This window comes from Chiloscyllium punctatum, chromosome 15 (genome assembly GCF_047496795.1).
Source record: "Chiloscyllium punctatum isolate Juve2018m chromosome 15, sChiPun1.3, whole genome shotgun sequence".
Taxonomy (NCBI): domain Eukaryota; kingdom Metazoa; phylum Chordata; class Chondrichthyes; order Orectolobiformes; family Hemiscylliidae; genus Chiloscyllium; species Chiloscyllium punctatum.
The window spans coordinates 48979810-48996842 of NC_092753.1; the positions used below are offsets into that span (position 1 = coordinate 48979810).

The 17033-nt window shown below is 40.0% G+C and overlaps 1 protein-coding gene across 6 annotated transcripts in view; it reads left to right on the forward strand.

Moving 5' to 3' along the window:
• The first annotated feature begins 828 nt into the window (after positions 1-828).
• Positions 829-17033, forward strand: part of nsun3 (NOP2/Sun RNA methyltransferase 3) — a 31895-nt gene continuing 15690 nt past the window's right edge. For all 6 annotated transcript variants that reach the window (XR_011962539.1, XM_072585074.1, XM_072585076.1 and 3 more), the window contains exons 1-4: positions 829-1007; positions 3486-3601; positions 4342-4685; positions 14670-14824. Coding sequence is in view for 5 of the 6 variants with exons in the window: in XM_072585074.1 (XP_072441175.1) it covers positions 858-1007; positions 3486-3601; positions 4342-4685; positions 14670-14824 (765 nt within the window). In the remaining variant the exon portion in view is untranslated. The remainder of the gene's footprint in view (positions 1008-3485; positions 3602-4341; positions 4686-14669; positions 14825-17033) is intronic.

Genomic DNA, 17033 nt, shown 5'->3' on the forward strand with positions numbered 1-17033 from the left:
ATGTATTCTGTAAGGTTTTAAATTGATAATTCCACCACATAAGTTGGCCAAGGATGGCAAAAACCACTAGTATGCCTTGGCTGTTAGGCAGAGCCGTCCACAGCAGTACTACAGAGTCACCGCCATCTTGCTGAGTCATGTTGCTAATGTTGATCTTGCTTTGCACACATCCTGTGCAGCCATAACCTTGTATACCTCACTTTAAGTACCCTATGATCAGTATGTCCTTGTTTGTTATGATCTGCCTGTACTGCTCGCAAAACAAAGCACTTCACTGTAATCAGATACATGTGACTACAATAAATCAAATCAAATCAAATCAAATCACCAGAGAATAAGACTCAGAAATCCATTCACAAGTAACTAGATACTAGCAAAGCTTTCCAAGATACACATTGAGTCCAGGTCGAATTAAGTCATTAACTGACCATGGAGTTACATTGCAAAAGAACAGAAACCCAAACCCAAGGAGGAAAACGCTGACGCTTATTGTCCAATGATACTGACTGATCGCAACCAGCAACAAGACGATCAATTTGACAGCCAAGAGCAACAGAGAAGATCACAGACTTCTCCAGGTTCGGGAGCCGGCTTCGAGGGGGCGGGGCCCAGAGTCGGGCGGGGCCCAGGTTTTAGGGGGCGGGGCCCGAGTTCGGGGGCGAAGTTGGGGGGCGTGGCCCGAGTTCGGGGGCGAGGTTGGGGGCGTGGCCCGAGTTCGGGGGGCGTGTCCCGAGTTCGGGGGCGAGGTTGGGGGCGTGTCCCGAGTTCGGGGGCGAGGTTGGGGGCGTGGCCAGAGTTCGGGGGCGAGGTTTGGGGGCGCGGCCCGAGTTCGGGGGGGTTGGGGCTCGATCGCCGCCATGTTTCGAGCAGCAGTAACCGGCAGTGTCGCTGGAGCCGCCGCCGCCGTGTCTTCCTGCTGCATCTGTGGGCTCGGCTGTGGTGTGTTCCTGTCTCGCCTGAAGTGTGTGTCTGTCACCGAGTCCCCGGGACACAGGCCTCGGGAGCGGGTGAGTCTGGGCCCTGGGCTGTTCAGAGTTGCAGAAAGTACAAGGGGGTGAAGCTACCCATCAATAAAAAGGAAATTGGGAAAGAGAGAACGTGAGCAATATAATAATCATCCAATTAAATCAAAGAAACGACAGGCTGGACATGGAAATATAATGATTTAACTGTGAGAGATTGAAACGTGGAATGAAGTAAGTTCAGAGAATTGAATGGCATCATCCCTGAGCAGAGCTGATGGAGAATAAACTATAACAGGAATAATTGTGTCTTAGAGAGGGAACCCATGAATATAATCAGGTTAAAATCATTTTTAAAAGTACACAAAGACTGAAACTGCTGGATAAACTCAGCAGGTCTGGCAGCCTCTGTGGAGAGAAATCAAAGAGGTAAAAACAATGACTGCAGATGCTGGAAACCAGATTCTGGATTAGAGTGGTGTTGGAAGAGCACAGCAGTTCAGGCAGCATCCAGGAAGCAGCGCTGCTCCTTGGATGCTGCCTGAACTGCTGTGTTCTTCCAGCACCACTAATCCAGGAGAGAAATCAAAGTCAACTTTCCCAGCATTTTCTTTTTTTTTTCTGTAATTTTATTAATGGTTGTAAACTGGTTAGATTCATGGACTTCCTCTCTCATCTGAAGCAAAGACTGAAATTGCTGGATAAATTCAGCAGGTCTGGAAGCCTCCGTGGAGAGAAATCAGAGTTAACTTCTCCAACAATTTCTGTTTTTGTTTCAGATTAGAAAGGAAGACCACGAATATAACTGGATTAAAACCATTATTAAAAGAATGTTTCATTGGACTCACCTGACCAGCAAGATATCTAAAACGACTGAAAAAGTGTTCTGAGAGATGTGTAACGTAGGCACAAAATTTAGTGATGAATGGCCATCCTGAAAACTTTTATCAATGTACATTAGTTCAAGATTAATTTCAGATAGAAGGGCAATAAGACTTATTAACCTTCACAGAGCCACATTCGATATGACTGTCTATTAGAGTTCATCATTAGCCTCACTCTTCAAATAAAGTATAGTAAAGCGCAAATAAACTGAGACAGCACTTAGCTGTATTCTTAAACCTTTGATATTTTTAGAGGGAGTCTTCATTTGTCAGGCAATCTAGGATATCAGTTCCACAAAACTAGTCATTTTGTAATGTAGAGCCTGTTTGTGTTAACCTATTTCTGTAGGAAGAGCAGGGAGGGCACAAACATGATCGATTTGAACTGCGTCTGCAGTTTTTACTTGTGTTTTCTTTTCCGAAACCATCATGGAAAACTTCTCACTTGAAACATTCAAATGTTTTAATTTGAATTGAATGTATTCCTGAAATGATCAAAGGCGAAACTAACAAGAGCACAAGTACCTGTTAATTTTAGGTGCAAAATATGCATGGGTTGCATTTCAGACAAACCATTCTCGTGGATTGCACGCAATATTTTGAAAAATTAGAAGCTGGGCGCACTCACCTTTTTTAGCTATTTTTTGGTAATATTTAACCCCCCACCCCAACGCAGCTTAAGTCCAATATTTAAACTCAGTTAATGAAATAGATTTGGTTTTGAGGAAATACTTTAATATAGAGTAGCTTTTATATAAGTAATAAATTTCAGAATCTTTGTTTCAAATTTACGAGAATGATTGAATGATGTTCAAACATTGCAATGTATTTCGAAGTGAACAAGTGTTATGCAAACATTAAATAACTCTTGAGTTTGTAGTTCATGAACATATTCCCTCCCTTTCTTCTGAAGGTGTATTACATACTGGGGTTTATTGAGCAACCCTTTAGCCAATTGGTATTTCTTATCAGCAATTTATCCTTGCCTCATCTCTTCCCTGTTCTTCCAACCCCAAATAAATGCTGGATGGCAATTACAAGACAGACCTTGAGTTGCATTGAAAAATGTGGTGCTGGACAAACACAGCAGGCCAGGCAGCATCCGAGGAGCAGGAGAATCGACGTTTCAGGAATCAGTAATTGAGTCGCTTTCACTGCTATTTTAATATGAACTACATCTATGCTGTACATGAGCAACATTTGAGCATCTTTGAAGCATGTTTCCTAACATTGGTTACTTTCCATGTAGCAAATTAACATGTGCAAAGGAGATGACAGTGGTTAGCACTGCTGCCTCACAGCACCAGGGACCCAGGTTTGCTTCCTGCCTTGGGTGTCTCACTGTGCAGAGTTTGCACATTCTCCCTGCGTCTGTGTGGGTTTCCTCCGGGTGCTCCAGTTTCCTCCCACAATCCAAAGATGTGCAGGTTAGTTTAATTGGTCATGTCAAATTGCCCATAGTCAGGGGTGAATATAGGGAATGGATCTGGGTGGGTTACTCTTTGGAAAGTCGCTATGGACTTGTTGGGCTGAAGGGCCTGTTTCCAAACTGTAGGGAATCATCATCATCATTTAAAATTTAGGTTCATAGTGAGCAACCAGACGCAATTAATGTTTTGAATTTTGTTTGCATTTTTAGATAAACAAGAAGTCTCATACCAGATTGAAACCTCAGAAACAAATTTGCAAACCTGTTTTGGAACATTTTGATGAAAAATATGGACAAGAACTTGGAGAATTATGGGACAAAGTCAGGTAATGAAAGAGGTAATTTCCATAGTTTCTCATTTTGCCTTTCATGACGGTAGGATCAAAAACTCCTATGTCAGAGCATGAAATGTTTACATTGTTGAGACACTCAATTTGGTGGATGCTAGTCTTATGAAAGAATGGTCTCTCTGTCAGAAATATAGTGTTGTGCTCTGTTGCAAGTTAATGGGATCTGATCCTAATACATGATATTTGACTGTGAATGTAGCTGCTTCATCAAATCTCTTTTGAATGAGCTTAGCGAGCGTTAGTTTTTGTTTGGTAGCAAAGTCAAAATGTTAAATTGGGCAATACCTGCTTTCTAATCGTGAGATACCCTCAACCCAATGCAGACATTCTACTTTCTGCTGATCAGAACGGTCAGCAATAAGACCAACCAGTGGTTAGTCCATCCAGACATGGTAAATGTATTCCATATTCTACTCCCTCACCCCATCACCCACAGGACATAACCACTGTACCACAAGAGCCCTTTCAACTCATTTCAAAAGTATACATTTCAGTATGCATTTAGTGTAAAGTACAACACTGTATAATCTTGTGTAATTATGTTTTAATTATTCTCCAGCTGAAGGGTACTAGATATATGGATATGAGTAATTTCTGTAGAGATATTTAAGATGAAAGTTCAAATATTTTGCTGCTTTCCCTAATATCCCCCCTCTTCACTAAAGAAATGCTATTTCAGTTTACATTTACTCTCTTTTTGTTTGACCATCTTTTAGAGAAGTGCTGCTGCTTCCTTCCAACTGGCAATATGCTGTGCTTGTGAACAAGTTCAGTCAGTGTGTGACATTTGAAGAGTATCTTCAGTCTCAGGGATACTACAATTTCCTATTAGATGTTTCACCTTTTACCCAGCATTCTTTAAGATGTTACATCAGCAATGTCCAGTGCCGATTTCCCAGACTCCAACATCAGACTGAAAGGCTGAAGGAGTACTACCTCTTAAATGCAGCTTCCTTAGTTCCTGTCCTTGCGTTGGATGTCCAGGATGGAGAGCGAGTGCTGGATTTGTGTGCTGCTCCTGGAGGGAAATCCTTGGCAATACTGCAATATGCCACACCAGGTAGTAAATTGTTATTTAGTATTGCTGTGGAAAGCTCACACTTGTGCTTTAACTTTTCAGAATTGTCATATTTGCATGATACGGAATGCTGGTATCATATACATATTATTAATTTGATTTTTTTTTCTACATCGGTTGTCATCACTCTTATAGTGGCTGTTGTGGTGAACTTTTTCCTTGAAATGATTGATTACTCATTGTATTTCAGTAAGTGCGAATAGTATCCAAAATGGGTGGAAAGGGTAACATTGGGAGTATTGATCTACCATTGGCAAAATTTTGTTTCTATTTGATTTATTGTTGTTACTTGTACTGAGATACAGTGAAAAGTGATACTTCAGTTGGAAGAACACAGAAAGACAATATAAAATAGTGGTATAATTCTTAATGGAGTGCAGGAGCAGAGGATTTTGGGTGTCAATGTGCACAGGGCAGGTAGAGTGAGTAGTTAATGAAGTGAAGAGTGTTCTTGGCTTTATTAATAGGGCATAAAGTACAAGAGCAGGGATGAAATGTTGAACTTGTTAGGCCTAAGCTATAATATTGTGCACAGTTGTGGGTGCCACCATTCTAGAAAGATGTAAATACATTGAAGAGACTGCAGAAGTGATTTACAAGAATGGATCCAAGAATGAGAAGCCTCAGTTATAAGGATAGATTGCAGAAGCTGAGTTGACCCTCATTGGACATTTTGATAGAGATTTTCAAAGTTGAGAGTAGTCTGGACAGAGTTGATAGGGAGGGCTGTTCCTGCTCATCAAAGAAGATGATCAAGAAGGCATAGATTTTAAAGTGATGAGTAGAAGAAGCAGATTGATGTGAGAAATATCTTTTTCACACAGTGAGTTGTTAGGGTATGGAATGAACATCCTAGAAATCGATGGAGCCAAATTCAGTCGAGGCATTCAAATCTGTATTGGATGATTATCTGGATTGAAGTGGCGTGCATAGATATGGAGAAAAAGCAGGGGACTAGCGCTATCTTAATATGATACTCACAGTGCACGTGAAAGTGTTCTACTTTTGTGTAAGCTTGAATAATAAGCAGCAACAACTATGAAGCAAGAGAAAGTAAGCAGTTGCTGGGAAAATTAGGTGGCCAAATAGGTTGATTACTTATGCCTTTCCGATGGTTTGAAATCGCGTAATATAGAGTCATAGAGATGTACAGCATGGAAACAGACATTTCGGTTCAACCCGGCCGTGCCGACCAGATATCCCAACCGAATCTAATCCCACCTGCCAGCACCCGGCCTTTATACCTCCAAACCCATCCAAATGCCTCTTAAATGTTGCAATTGTGCCAGCCTCCACCACATCCTCTGGCAGCTCATTCCATACACGTACCACCCTCTGCGTGAAAAAGTTGCCCCGTAGGTCTTTTTTATATCTTTCCCCTCTCACCCTAAACCTCTGCCCTCTAGTTCTGGACTCCCCACCCCCAGGGAAAAGACTTTGTCTATTTATCCTATCCATGCGCCTCATAATTTTGTAAACCTCTATAAGGTCACCTCTCAGCCTCCAACATTCCAGGGAAAACAGCCCCAGCCTGTTCAGCCTCTCCCTATAACTCAGATCCTCCAACCCTGGCAACATCCTTGTAAATCTTTTCTGAACCCTTTCAAGTTTCACAACATCTTTCCAATAGAAAGGAGACCAGAATTTTCGCAATGTTCCAACAGCAGCCTAACCAATGTCCTGTACAGCCGCAACATGACCTCCCAACTCCTGTACTCAATACTCTGACCAATAAAGGAAAGCACACCAAATGCCGCCTTCACTATCCTATCTACCTGCGACTCCACTTTCAAGGAGCTATGAGCCTGCACTCCAAGGCCTCTTTGTTCAGCAACACTCCCTAGGACCTTACCATTAAGGTCCTACTAAGACTTGCTCTCCCAAAATGCAGCACCTCTCATCTATCTGAATTAAACTCCCTCTGCCACCTCTCAGCCCATTCGCCCATCTGGTCAAGATCCTGTTGTAATTTGAGGTAACCCTCTTCGCAGTCCACTACACCACCAATTTTGGTGTCATCTGCAAACTTACTAACTGTATCTCTTATGCTCGCATCCAAATCATTTATGTAAATGACAAAAAGTAGAGGACCCTTTGTGGCACCGATCCTTGTGGCACTCCACTGGTCACAGGCTTCCAGTCTGAAAAACAACCCTCCACCACCCACCCCTTTGTCTTCTACCTTTTGAGCCAGTTCTGTATCCAAATGGCTAGTTCTCCCTGTATTCTATGAGAAGGATTTTCATAAGGACTGTCACTATTCTGACAGGAACAGCTGATTGTTTCCAACCAGTTTTGTTTTGTTTTGCTGGGTTTTTGAGGAGTATATCATGAAAATAGGCTATAATGGCTTCTTTTCATATCAGCATTCACGCAATGAAAATACAAGAAAAAAAATGTTGCAATAATACAATTTTACAAAGTCTTTCCTTGCAAATTTGCATCTGAGGTTCTACATAAGAGCTAACCAGCAGATAATGGTGGTGTATAAATTTTGAATCAGTATAATCAATAGTTTAATAATTAAACCAATAACATTTTAAATATCATAATTAAGAACAATATTATAAATTGCCAAATATGGCGTACTGGCTTTTATTGGTAGAGGAATTGAGTTCCGGAGTCCTGAGGTCATGCTGCAGTTGTATAAGACTCTGGTGCGGCCGCATCTGGAGTATTGTGTGCAGTTTTGGTCGCCATACTATAGGAAGGATGTGGAGGCACTGGAACGGGTGCAGAGGAAGTTTACCAGGATGTTGCCTGGTATGGTAGGAAGATCCTATGAGGAAAGGCTGAGGCACTTGGGGTTGTTTTCATTGGAGAAAAGAAGGTTTAGGGGTGACTTGATAGAGATGTACAAGATGATTAGGGGGTTAGATAGGGTTGACAGTGAGAACCTTTTTCCACGTATGGAGTCAGCTATTACAAGGGGGCATAGCTTTAAATTAAGGGGGGGTAGAGTCGTAAGTTCATGGAATGCCCTGCCAGTAGCAGTGGTGGACTCTCCCTCTTTATGGGTATTTAAGCGGGCATTGGATAGGTATATGGAGGATAGTGGGTTAGTGTAGGTTAGGTGGGATTTGATCGGCGCAACATCGAGGGCCGAAGGGCCTGTACTGCGCTGTATTCTTCTATGTTCTATGTTCTATAAATGAAGTAACTGTGACTTTAAGATTACTCTGCAACAGAAAAGTTTTAATAAAACAGATGCTTATTTACATGAACATGAATGGGCCTCAGTGAGAAATATAACTAGCTATTAACTTTAGCCATCTCTCAACTGCTTTTCCACAGGATTATTGATGCTATATCCAAATAAATTACATATGAATTGTTATGAAGGTGTAAGTGTGTACTGCACCTTTGAGAGAGAATGCTAGCCAGGACTGACTGAAAGCACAGTGTGCTGAACAATTTAAAAATTTAACATTTGGTTGAAAAAGAGGTGCTGGTGTGTTGCCGTGGTACAAAAATAAATTCAAATTTGGCCAATCAGTTTAAATTATGCCCCAGAGACCAAAATCCAATCAAATTTGAATTTTGCAGTTTGGGATGTCATCAAACCAATGAAATGATTTGATGTTTTAGGGTATAAAACCAGACATTTAAACAGTTAGTGGGCGAACAGCAAAGAGCATCAACAAGTACAGACTGCTCGCTGAATAGCTCTCTGAAAGGTACCTGTCCATAATAAAGGTTGTGCAGCAGAAGATTGAAGAAAAGACAACCCAGGAAAATACACTGCAAAATCTACAGAGAAAATTCTCCAAAGGAGAATCAATAAAGCTGGCTGGTTTTGAAATGTGATTATTTTTTATAAATCTTAATCAGGGTTTTTTTTATCGGACCAGTATTGTGGAGTGGGAGGTAAAAGTTGATAGGTTTAAGAGAAAGGAGTTGTAAATAGTTGTTGTTTTAATGTTCTCTTTTGGACTTAAAGAGTGAAATTGTTACTTTTTACTTTAAGTAGTGAGATCGGGGATAGTTCTTTGCCTTTTGAAATTTAATAGATTACGGTGCAAGGTGAGCTTCTCTGTGTCGGGTTTAAATTAGCAGAGGGGTTTAACCATACCATAGATCGTCTGAGATCGGAACCTGGGACCGCTTGCAATTTTAAGAGCCATTTCTCTCATTTTTAATTTAATAACCACAAGTAACCGAAATTAGATAAGTTGTCTCACCTATGTTTTATTTAAAGATCTAGAACGTTAATCGGCAAGTGTTTAAATCTACTGGGCTATTTCCGTACCCGAAATCTATTCAAATCTGTCCAAATCTCAAACTGGATCTGCCTAAACCTGTTCAAATCATGGACAAAAGCCCCCAAACTGTTCACTCCTGGCGATGACTGCCAAACTGTTATTGAACAAATTGTTGTAATGGAAAAGTGTTGTCAAATAAAAATGTCATTCAACTAAAGTTTAGGTCTTTATAGATGTAAGTTTTCTAGTAAGTTCATTGACTTTGGTATTGTAATTGCAAAAAACAAATGTGTGTTGGATGTCTGATGCAGCATAATGTCCTGTGCAGGGTATTTAGGAGCTACACAACAGGGCAAGCAACAGCAGGTCTCTTAGATTAATCAGATCAAGGAATTCTTAGTTAGGTGTCCAAGATCGAAACCAGGAAATGTCAGTTAGAATATGCAAAATTGTGTGCATGAAGCAAAAATAGGGGAGCAAATATTTGATTAAAAAGTGAAGGAAGAAAATGATTTTTGTTTTTCCTTTTTTTTTAAAAAATCTTCCAACATTATTCAAATTCTGATGGAATAAGGTAAATTGTAAATTTTTAGTGGCAGAGAGGTTTTTTTGCAACAATTAAGTCATTGTAAGCTTTCAAAAATTAACTTGCATTTGAATAGATAAACTCACAGTTTTCCCTTTTACACATGCATTTGAGAGGAATACCTCTCTGATTTCCTCAGGGCTCTGATAACTTGTTCACTATTCCTGCAGCAAAAGGTAAGTCATTATGTTTAAATATAAATGGCTGCTTAATTGCAGAATTAATTGCTTAGATTCCCTTTCGAAATAGAATCTACACAATTCTGTTGTTTTTTTTCTAAAATTGCAACAAATTTTGGAAAAGAAATTAGGACCAATGTTCCTGCTGAGCTGTGTAATCTGTAAACTGAAAAGTATCACATACACTCTGTTCTGTTACAAATAATTAATGTGTGTGGTCACTCAAACATTCGGAAGGGACTTCACACTGAGAATGAGTGGTGCACAACGATGCAATTTTAAAGGGAATACTGATTATGACTTAGATGAGGAAAAGTTTTAATGCATGTAAATACAATATAGTGATACATAAAAATGCCCAGATATGTCAGTACACAAAAAGCAGGACAAATCCAACCCAACCAATTACCATCCCATCAGTCTACTCTCAATCATCAGTAATGTGATGATTGACGCTCAGTTTGTGTTCTGCCAGGGTCACTCAGCCCTTCACTGCATTACAGACTGGTTTCAAACATGGACAAAAGAGTTGAATTCCAGAGGTGAAAAGACAATGACAGCCCTTGACATTAAGGCCACATTCAACCAACTGTGGCATCAAGGAGCTTGAGTGAAACTAGAATCATTGGGTATCAGTGGGCAAACTCTTTGCTGGTTGGAGTCATAACTGGCACAGAGGAAGATGGTTGTGGTTGTTGGAGGTCAGTCATCTCAGCTCCAGGACATCTCTACAGGAGTTCCTCAGGGTGGTGTCCTTGGCCCAGCCATCTTCAGCTGGTTCATCAATGACCTTCCCTCCTTCATAAGGTCAGAAGTGGGGATGTTCACCAATGTTCAGCACCATTTGTGAGTCCTCAGATACTGAAGCAGTCTATGTTCCAATGCAACAATATCTGGACAATATTCAGACTTAGACTGACAAGTGGAAAGTAGCGTTCACATCACAAATTTTCCAGGTAATGACCTTCTCCGAGAAGAGCCAATGTAACCACCACTCCTTGACATTCAGTGGTGTTGCCATCACTGAATCCCCACTACCAACATTCTGGGAGTTACCATTGACCAGAAACTCAACAGGAATTGCTACCCAAATGCAGTAGCTACAAGGCAAGTCAGATATTCTGAATACTGTAGTGAGTAACTCAATTCCTGACTCCCCAAAACTTGTCCATTATCTACAAAGCGCATGTTAGGAATGTGATGGAACATTCTGCACTTGCCTGGATGGGTGCAGCTCTCAAGCTTTACGCCATCCAGGACAAGGCAGCTCACTGACTGACTGATATCATGACGACAAGCATCCACTGTCTCTACCACCAGTGCTCAGTAGCAGCAGTGCAATGCAGAAATTCAGCAGACCATCCTTAGACAGTACCTTCCAAACCAATAATCACTTCCACCCAGAAGGACATTTATGTGGGATACATGGGAATGACACCATCTGCAAGTTTCCCTCCAAGCCACTCACCATCCTGATTTGGAAATATATCACTGTTGCTGGGCCAAAATCCTGGAATTTCCTCCTGAAGGGTATTGTGGTCAGCCTACAGCACATGGACTGCAGCAGTTCAAGAAGGCAGCTCCTCATGGGCAACTAGGGATGAACAATGAATGCTGACGCAAATGAATAAAAAGAAGACTGCGACATATAGAACACTTTTCACAACCACCTCACATCTCAATATTTTAAAGCCAGAGGAGTACATTTTGGTTTGTAGCTGTTATTATTAAATTAGGATCTCTGGTAGCTCGTGTAAACAAGATTCTTACCCTAACAGGAATGTGGTGTTGACTGCCTAATGGATTTTTTGATGATTTTAAGAATAAATATTAGGTAGAACATGGGGGAATAACTGACCTATTGTTCTTTGATATAGTGCCATGGGATATTTTATGTTCACTCTGGGCCGAGGGGACCTTGGTTTAACATCTTGACTGAAAGATAGCACCTATGACAATGCAGTACTCCCTCAGTATATACTTGAATGTCAACCTTGATTATTGTGTTCAAGTCTTGGAGTGAGCATTGATTCTGGGACCTTGTGACTCAGAGGCAAGAGTGTGATCAACTGAGTAATGGCTGACAATTTGCAGAATTAAGTGATTGAATGATATAATAGAACCTTACTACACTTGCCTGTGGCATCTAGGTTCAATGCCAGCTGAAACTGTCTTGATGAATGTAGATCTACTTCAAACAAAATGTACATAAGTTTCTTTTTTTTAGATCCTAAGATGGTGGTAGAGTAGCAGTGCAGCAAGAGGGCTCCTGCCCAGCCCTCATTTGCTCTGTTTGCTTTTACATTTTTTTTTTCTTCTTTCACTGTTTTCTTACCTTAATCTACTTACCTTCTGTGGAGAGCGAGTTTGTGCAACACTGAGGAAAGTGAACCCGTAGCATGGGAGATCAAGCCATCGCAGGGAGAGTGAGCCCATTGTGGTGGTGAGAGGGATCTGCAGGCACCTGATGTGGCAGCGAGTGCAAGGGAGATCGAATTTACCTTTCGGAGAGAGCTTGATCGTAGAGGCTGTGGCAGTGGTGGCTTTGTCCGGCCAGAGTGTGGCCTTTAACATAATAAATAATGTTTTGTAGCGTTTGGCTGTTAATCATAGGTTAGCTTTATGGGCATTATGTTGGTTTGGCATGCTAAAACAATTTTCATAGTAGTGCAATTGAATCGATATTGCTTTGATCGCCACCCTATCTTATCTTATTATTTTACTGTATTTTTGATTGTGGACTAAAATTGGAAAAGGACTTTACAAAAAAAAAGTCAAGGACTGTGAAAGGGATTATCACACTTGTTAAAAAGTAACTTACCAATGTTTGTAACTCTTTAAACGGTTATTTGTTCAACCAGTGAGGGATGTTTAGTTGTAGATGAACTCGCATCAAGGAGTCTGTACAAAAAGCTCTCGAGTAATGACCAATTGTCAATGGCAAAGGTCTTCTGCCTGTCAGTAGCTATGTAATTCACTTCCAGGAAGTGGACCATCTTGTCGCTGTGACTGAGATGGTCAGAACCTTTTCAGATTTTCAGAACGGAAAATGCTGTCTTTGTAGTTAAAAAAAAATGTTGAAAGCCAATTTATTTTCCCTCACTAGTTCCTGAAAGCTGTTAACTTTAACTAGTAAATCGGAGAGGCCTGGAGGAGGAAGGTTGCCGAATAGCTTGTCCTTCCATGGCTAAAAGATTAAGTCAGCGAACACTGGTCAGGGACCGTTGAACTGCCTTCACAGACTTCTGTCTATAGCACCCTTTTGTCTGTGTATGTAGGGGGTGTTTCTTAAGAAATTGGAGTTTTAACCTAGTGACGGTTTTAACTATGTTGGCAGTTCATAATGATTAACCTTTAGCTAACACCTATTTATTTGTAATAAATGGCAATATTTGTTAAGTTCAGAAACCTGCTCCTTGCTTTCTGTAAACATGGGTCTAAAAGACAAGTGAATTCGGAAATTTTATGTGCTTTTATAAAACCTTTAATTTTTTGACACCTCCAGGACTAATGGGGCTTGATTTCCAGTGCACCATGACGGTGAGGTGTAATAAGAATGATAAGGTTCAATTGAAAATCTATATTTTGATTTTTTTTTGGTTTCATGAAGTGCGTGGTATTGGCAGTTTATATATTTTAGGATTAAAACGTAAGAATGTAATAAAAGGAGTAACTTGTTTTATAGAACTGTCTTGCAATCAGAGATGGTCTGTGGCTGAAGTTAGTGGACAGAATTAGAGCCCATTGAATTGTGTACAGTATCCTGGCATGGATTGAGGTTTTGTTAATGGGCAGTAAGCATTGGCAGTCTATGACTAATGGAGTACTGCAAGGGTAAGTGCTTGAGTCCCCGATATTCCCAATCTTCACCAATGATTTGATTGTGGGGACCAAATATGATATTTCAAAGTATGCTGATGATGCAAAACCAGGTGGGAGTATGAATTATGAGGAGGATATAAAGAGACATCCAGGGGATTTAAAGCAAACAAAATGCTGGAGAAACTCAACAAGTAACGTATGTAGGAAGAGCAATAGGGTTAATGTTTCAAGTCCAATATAACTCTGCAAAATGTATTCCACCTAAGTGTTTTATCCCTTTCCCTCTCTTCAAACGTTCCTATTCTGACTGACAGTCCCTGATAAACTGGATGTTTGGTTACCTTGACCTTGACAGTACCTTCCAAACTCATTACCCAGAAAGAAAAGTGCAGAAGAAACATGGGAATGTCACTACGTATAAATGAAGTACCAAGCTACACCTGAACCTGAATTGGAAATATATAATTGTTACTTCATTATTGCTGGATCAAAATTCTGGAACTCCTTCCCTAATAACATTGTGGTTCATGAAAGTCACTTACTTTTTTCTCAAGACTAGTCAAAGATGAGCAATAAATGTTCACCTTGTGAGTGACCCTAATATCCTGTGCATGAATAAAAAGAAAAATACCTTGCATTTATATAGTACCTTTCATTTCCTAAGGATGGGGAGGTGATGACTCTCTGCTCCATGGAACTCCACAGAAGTCTCCAGACTCATTTTTGAAGTTTTTTTTGTCCAACTCTGGGGCATGGGCTTTGTTGGCTGGGCCAAGTAGTGTCATTGCTATACTTATGGAGAAACGCTAAAGTTCATTTTCACTTCAGCCCCATGAACTGCACTGCTATCAGTAATTAGGAAGTCCCATTTTCGTGTTGCAAAGTTCTTCCTATAATACTGCAAGATCTTTTATGTCTGCCCGAGATGCAGATGGGCCCAAGATTTAATATTTTTGACAGTGCAGCACTGCCGTGTCAGTCTGAAATTTGCTCAGGTCTGCAGAGTGGTGCTTGTACCCAAGCTAGTTTAATCCAGAGATGCTGGGTCAAAGCAGATATGCAACTATGTCCTTGAGAGGATCAAATTTGCATTTTACTTTGATTGCTGAAGCAAGTGTCCTGTATGTTGGAATCTCTTTAACTGTACAATCTTATGTTGTTTTTTTTTTAAATAAAGGTTTTTTTCTCTGCAATGAATATAACGCTTTGCGACACCAATGGCTAAAGCAAACACTTGGCTCTTTTGTACCTGATGACTTAAGGAGCATGATTTCTGTGACTGACTTGGATGGCAGACAGATCGGTCCACAGTATTCTCAAATGTACAACAAGGTGAGGCGACATTTTGATTATATTTTGCTAGACTGGTGCAGGCAGTAGCTTCAAGACAATTTCTGTGCTGTAGTGACATAGTGTGTGAAAGCTTTGAAGTATACCCATGTACCAGACACTAAATCATAAATTTAGTCCAATGGACTACTCAGCGTTGAGTTAATAGATGTTGTGCTAATTTTGAGCAAGACCTGGTGATAACGTTTTAAAGATTATTCTAGCCTTTAAGACATATAGGTAAAAACAGTGACTGCAGATGCTGGAAATCAGATTTTGGGTTAGTGGTGCTGAAAGAGCACAGCAGTTCAGGCAGCATCCGAGGAGCAGCAAAATCGACGTTTCGGGCAAAAGCCCTTCGTCAGGAATGATGATTCCTGATGAAGGGCTTTTGCCCGAAACGTCGATTTTGCTGCTCAGATGCTGCCTGAACTGCTGTGCTTTTCCAGTGCCACTAATCCAATATAAGACATATAGTTTAAGAAAACCTTTGCTACATTCCATTTTCAGAAGCATGTATTTAATTAAAGTTGAAGCCACAAAAAGTCACTACAGAAGATTTCAGAAATATCAGAAGAACCTTGAGGACTATTTTTATACCAGCCCAGTGAACAGCAATTGTATGGTGTCATAGGGCAAGAAAGGCCTCATTTAGATCTTGGGGTTTTCACTACATTGGAGGAGTCAAAATGCACTTAGAGGAGTTCTAGGTGTGTTGTGTGCCTCATCAGTCACAAAAATTTATCATTCAAAATCAAAGTGGTATGAAGAAACAGGCTATCTCTCAGGATGGATAACAAATTGATTGATGTTTGGGAGGAAGTGAAAGTTGGTTAAAGCAATTATATTAAGATGCAGTGATGAAGGCTCATTTTTGGGTTGTCATTATTTATGATTTCAATAACTAGATTTCAAGACTCAACACACTTTCCTAGCAGGAATAATATATAGGCCTTTAACTTAGTAAAAATGGGCGATAGTTCTGGTAAAAATGATGTAAATCTAAAAATAAAAGAACTGGGAAATGGGAGAAAAGATCAATCTGAAGTAAGAAGTAAGAGGAATCTAAATGGTTCATGAACAAATAAACTTATATAACAGAAGCATGAAAATAGCAAAAGAACTTAAATGAAAAGAACATTACGAAGGTCAAACAGCCTGTGCAACAATGTATACAGTATCTAGAATAAGATGATAGAATTGAAGGCAGTAATCTTCAAGAAGGAATCAAGCATTTGGACTAAAACATGGCTACCGAAGGCCCAGGACTGGCATCTAAATATTGCAGCGCATGGCATCAGAAAGGGTAGGGAAGGCAGAAATGTGGTGTGGAACCATATTATTTCTGTCAAAGTAGAGAACTTATTAGTGGTATTAAAAAGGGGCATAATCAACAAAAAATAAACTAGAAACAGAATTGATCTCCAATCAGACCATGTAGCTTGTCTTCCAATTTCTGAGAAGCTGGCACAAGATTTTGGGGTATAGGTGAAGAAGGAAATGTAAATTATGAAGTTCAGTTTACAATAAAAGTAACTGTATTTATTGTACTTCCACTACCTTTAGTATCTCTGTCTATTTAGGATAGAGTATTATTGTTTGTGTTTGTGTTCTTTGCATTTAAACATGGAGTCTTGTAGCTTCACTTGTTAAATTATTAGCTGGGTTTTCAGATTCCTGAAAGAAAAGCAATACTGGTCTCTACTGCAATCATAGCACTGGATTTAAAAAAAAGTAGAACCAGGTGATTGTGTGGAAAAAACAGTAAGGAGGATTACAGTGAAGCTGTAAAGTGTTTCAATCATACTGCATTTTAATACTGTGTCCAGTTTGCTTATCAAAAACAAGGAAGATATTTAAATATTGGAGACTGTGTAGATAATATTGTTCTGTTTAAAAGGTCAAAATTGAGCATTTAAATGACTAGGGTAAAGAAACAGCAATGAAAACTAAAATTCACAATACCGGGAAAGCTTTACACAAGGAGCTACCAGCAAATGGAATGGACTTTCAGGGAGAGTAGTGGAAGCATATCTCTGAAAACATTCAAAGACCAATTGGATGCTGCAACGTATTTCTGGGCGGATGCACTGTCATGTCCTAAATGATCTTCCTCATCTGTGGTTATCTTACAATGTAATCATGTGTGGTAAAGATCCGTAATAGTGCATGTGAACATTTTGTTTTCTCTTGCTGTGTACTAAGTGTGCTA